At 56.9% G+C, this 4865-nt stretch overlaps 1 protein-coding gene across 1 annotated transcript in view; it reads right to left on the reverse strand.

Moving 5' to 3' along the window:
* Window positions 1-3948, reverse strand: part of LOC104854616 — an 8800-nt gene extending 4852 nt beyond the window's left edge. The window contains exons 1-3 of the mRNA XM_010613224.1: window positions 3745-3948; window positions 2220-2645; window positions 881-1004 (exon numbers count right to left, since the gene is read on the reverse strand). Coding sequence (XP_010611526.1) covers window positions 881-1004; window positions 2220-2645; window positions 3745-3948 — 754 coding nt within the window. The remainder of the gene's footprint in view (window positions 1-880; window positions 1005-2219; window positions 2646-3744) is intronic.
* Window positions 3949-4865: the final 917 nt, after the last annotated feature.

Consider the following 4865-nt stretch of genomic DNA (forward strand, 5'->3'; position numbering starts at 1 on the left):
CTCCGTCACAGCCCCCGCCCCCCGCCCACACTGCAGAACTGGCACAGCGGGGACCAGGAGAACCAACGCCACCAGCCACCATGTCAGGGACCAGCAGAGATGCTTCCAAAATGGCAGCCAGTCGGAAGGATCCAGAAAGAAGTCCTCCCGGGGAAAGAGGAGCCAGAGATGAGACTGCCAACCACCTCCCCACAGGCCTCCACACCTTCCCTACACTCACAACTGTCACTTCTTCTTCCTTAGGAACTTCCTCCCCCAGATCAGAAGGGATGCTAGGGCAAGAAGGTACCACCCTCCCCCGCCCAAGAGGCCTGGGGCCACAGGTGACTGGGGGCACTCAGAAGGACGTTCTGCAGCCCATGCTCGGGGTGGGACCATAAGCCGTTCCTCTCCTCACAGGCAATCCTGCCCCTCCCTGGACAAGAGCCACCCCTGACCCCTGCCCCCATCAGACCCCCCCCAGCCCCTGGACCTGGGGAGTGAGGAGGTAGGGTTACAAGGAAGGGGCAGGAAGGCACAGCCAGCCTCCATTATGTAACAAGGAGGGCGGTGCTTGTCCCAGGCCAAACACAGGGCGCAATGCACTCCCAGATGCGTGGCTATGGGTGGGGGCCGCTGCACACAGCGCAGGGCTCTGGAAACCCCCTCCTCACCAACGCGAGAGCACCCCAAGGGCGGGACGGGGAGCCGGAGCCCTGACCCCCAGCCTCCCTCCCCCACCACAGGTGAGCAGCCTGCTGCCCCAGTTTTGTTCTCACTCTCCTGGTCCCCCGACCGACAAAACCATTCTCACCCGGGACCTCCAAACCTCTTGCTGCCCAGTGACTTTTCGGGAAATCCCACGAAATACGCAGTTTCTGGTGGCTGACCCCATCCTCACCTTTCCACACGCCAGGCAGCACGGACAGCTTCCGAAAGGTAGGTGAGGGCTCAGCCCAGGGCTGACTCTGGAGGAACTCGGGACAGCCAGACGTCAATGCCAATCTCTGGTCCCCGGGGAGCAGCTGGAGTCAGCAGGAAGCCCAGGGTGGTGGCGGCAGCAGCTCTGCCCTACCTTGCCCAAGCGTTTCCAGGGGAGCCAAGAATTATTTTGCCGCAACACTAAGGTGTGGCTGATTGGAAAAATTCCCTTTTCCAACAACAAACTAAAGGACAAATATTTCCTTCCAATGTGGTCAACCCTTGAGTACCCATCTCCGCAACCTTTCTCCCTCCAAAAAACGAAGAAAGTTTAGGGAGCCCTGAGTTCTCCTTCCCTACAGTGCATGAAATTTTAAAAAGCACAGGAAGAAGCTTCGACTGGGCAGTCAAAAGCAGGCAGACACACGAGCCTACGCACACCCCTAAAGAGATTTTAGAAAGCTGCTGGGCTGCCCCCCCAAGCAAGTGAAATGCAAATTCGGATTTGATACCCTGGTCTCGGCCAATCAAGGAAAGCTTTTCACCTGCCACTGGCCCACCCACCAATCAGAGTAAGTGTCTGGAGTGAGAGCCCTCCCCTGGCCAATGGAAGGCCAGCTCAGTCCCTTAGTTAAGGATGCAGCAGTACAGGGAAGGCCATCACATGTGAACTGGAAGGGAGCCAACATGGAGACACAGAGAGCGCAAGGTAAACAACTTTCCAACGCCAAAAGGATGACATTTAATCTCTAAATGCTAGCTCCGCTTCTCGTCTCATCCTCAACCCCTCTCAGCCGGCTCCACGTACCCGGAGCCTCACTACCTGTCCCCACAGGGCTCCTAAGGAGACGCAACAGTGACTGCGTCACCAACCTCCACTTTCCCAACTACGCAGTGACAAACCTATCAGCTTCACCCTACTTCGCACCCCCACCGGCCCCGGATCTCCAGGGCAGCCCTAGCAAAGCCGGTCCCCACGGTGCCTGCCTCTGACTCTTCTGATCCTGCTCTGCCCACTCCCCACCTTCCACGTAAGCCCTGCACAGAGATGGACGCTGATGTCCCAACGGCCAGGACAGCCAGCCCTTCTGTCCCCCAGAAGGAAACAGGACTAGGCTGGGGGTCAGGCGGGAAGCCGGACAGCTCCCCCGCCTCCTCAGCCAGGGTCGGGCTTGACAGCTGACAGTAAGGGAACAGAAATTAAAGTGGAAAAAAGCCCTCCCTCGGAGCAAAAAAAAAACAGCAAAAAGCGAGAAAGAAGGTGAGAAAGGCAGAGCACCCACATAGGCAGAGATGGCCCCGACCCGGCAAATACGTACCGAGGAAGAAGCGGGCTGCGCCACAGTCCGGAAGCCCACGGACCACCCATCGGCGCCTGCGCAAACCCAGACCTCTGTCCGGCCTCGAGGTGCCGCAGTCCCGAATGTTCCAGAATCCGGTCCCCCAAAACCTTCTGCTGTCGCCCCGCAACCTCCTACTCCCACCCCTGCCCCCCCACGGGAATGGTCCGTGCCACCCTGCGTGCCATCGCCTCTGCCCAGGCCTCCAGCCGGCCGGCGGACCTCAGGGCTCGGCGGTGAGCTCGCAGAGCCGGTGCCGGGGTTGCTATGACTTGGTTCTTGATTTCTCTCTCTCTCTGCTGCAGCACGGCTGTTGCTAGCAGACCTATCCACGGAGCTCACTCGCTCGCTCGCTTGCTCGCTCTCCCTCTCTCTCTCTCTCTCTCTGAGCTCTGTGACGCAGATCTAAATTCTCCAGCCTGCTCCTTGTGTCGCAAGAGCAGAACTGCAGCTTTCCCCTGGAGAGCCAGCCGGAGGGCAGTGCCAGGGCTAGTCAAACAAGGCAAAAAAAAAAAAAGTTGGGCCTGCACTCAGCTTCCTTGGCCGCACTTCTCAGCCCTTCGCCCTCTAGTACCTCGCTGTTCTGGGACACGGAGGTCCACGTCCCTGAGGACTGCTCCCCGAGCACTGCGGGGCCCCAGCCTCTTCCCTCTGAGCGGTGGCCCGGAACCCAGGCAGGGCCGCCCCAGGCTAAGCGTTGCGTCATCTTTTTTTTAAGCCACATGGGTTTCCCCCAACCACAGGGAAAAAATGGTCCCCATCCTGAGACCACCATCCCATTAAACTCTTTCTGCCACAGACAAATCCAAAATTACAGCCAGAGCTGAGTTTTGTTGTTGTTGTTTTTGCCTTTTTGGCCACAAACCAGGACCTTTTTCTCCCTGGAATTTCTAAGGATAAAAAGCATAATTAAAACATTGCCTGCTTACCCCGCAAAGTGAGATCCTTCTATCAGCGCAGGAATCTGAAAGGCCACATCGACCAGCAGCCTGCACAACACAGAGTCAAACCAAGCTGGACCTCCATCCTTTTCAGGGTTCACAATTTTAGGGCCTAGGTAGACAGATCCGATTTCTTCCCCAAAGGCACTTAGGCCACACAGCGTCTGAGATTCAGGTTGCTGAGTCATTTGTTCCCAAGAAGAGCCTTCTGACAACAAGAAAAGCAGCAAAACACAGTGACAGCCAAGCCCAGACCTCACACGGCCAATGCCAAGGAGCCCCTCTCCTGGAGCACCCCCAGCCCACTGCCAACATCCTGGAGAGGGCTCCCCTGACCCTTGGTTCCCAACTGGGCTGGCTGTGGATCCAGTGAGTCTGCACATAGCAAAGCACAGGGCCCCCCAGCATCTCCCCGACCCCCAGACTCACAGATGCCTCCAAAAGCAGCTCAGATATTAACCCCTACACGGACCCTACACACCCGAACACACCCTGCGGCTCTCTGAACCCCACGAGGCTACATGCAAAGAACACACACATGCTTCTAGCTGCGCGGCACGAACCCAGAGCTGGCTAAGCACACAAGACACGTTCAGGTCGTGGGGCAGTGGAGTCAGGAAGCCCACCACATCGGGAACCTCACAGGAACATGAACTGGAGGCGGCCACCTTGCCCCGCATGCTGGCTTTCCAAGCAGCCTTCCTCAAGCAACTACGCCGGGCCAAGTTCTCAACGGCAGAGGGAAGGACCACTTGGAAGACAATCATGGCAGTACATGGTTTTAAAAGACTCCCAGAGGCTATGTGCCAGGCTCCCAGGAGGGGGGAAAGTGCTTTAAATTCACACCTTCTGGGCTCTAGGGTGGAGCATGCCAACGCAGAAGTCACCTACTGGTCTGATGACCAAAGGAATGTGGCCCCAATGGCACTGGAACAAGTCCCCCAGAATGGTCTTCTGCTTACTCAAATCCTATTTGCCATAGTTTCCTTCTCCATGGAGGAAAAACATGCCTAAGTTCATGTCAGGACATTCCTGATTTATCCAAGAGCCCAGGATCAAATAAACAAAGGGCTCCATGCTCTGCCAGGGAGCTCCTCCTCCAGGAGGGAGAACCAGAGCGAAGTGGGCTCCGGGTCCATCACCCCGGGACTCGGTGAATGATGCAGCCGCTCACAGCCATGCGATGGGGTCACGGGTGGGTGCACGAGATGAGTGGCAGCAGCGAGCAGGGGCAGAGGGGGACACACACAGCCCCGGAAGCTGTCAGGAGCACCACGGCGCCTCCGGACAAAGACAAGGCTCACTGTGGGGTGCGGCCGTGAGGCCAACTGCGGCTCACAAAGCTTTATGACGACACCGGGTGGGGAGGTTTCATTAGGTTTCATTTTGTTTCACTTTTCATCTAAATCTTCCTCTGCCCATGGCCCTGTTACCCTCCCCACAACTTCACTAGCATGAAAAAGAGTCACTTCAGGTGGCTCTGACTGACTCTAGGTCTTCCTTCTATTAACCCGATTCTCTGGGCCGTCAGGATCAGAAAAATCCAAATGGGATAACCAGGAAGCAAAAATGAACGCAGATCCAAAAACACGGGAGGATGTTTACTTAGCCAGCATGCTCCGGCTGACAAGGAAACAGTTTTACAGGGTGCCACATGCAGTGTTTGATTTCAGGGGGTAAAGAT

This window comes from Fukomys damarensis, unplaced genomic scaffold, assembly GCF_012274545.1.
Source record: "Fukomys damarensis isolate Sample0158 unplaced genomic scaffold, DMR_v1.0_HiC HiC_scaffold_11, whole genome shotgun sequence".
NCBI classification, from domain to species: domain Eukaryota; kingdom Metazoa; phylum Chordata; class Mammalia; order Rodentia; family Bathyergidae; genus Fukomys; species Fukomys damarensis.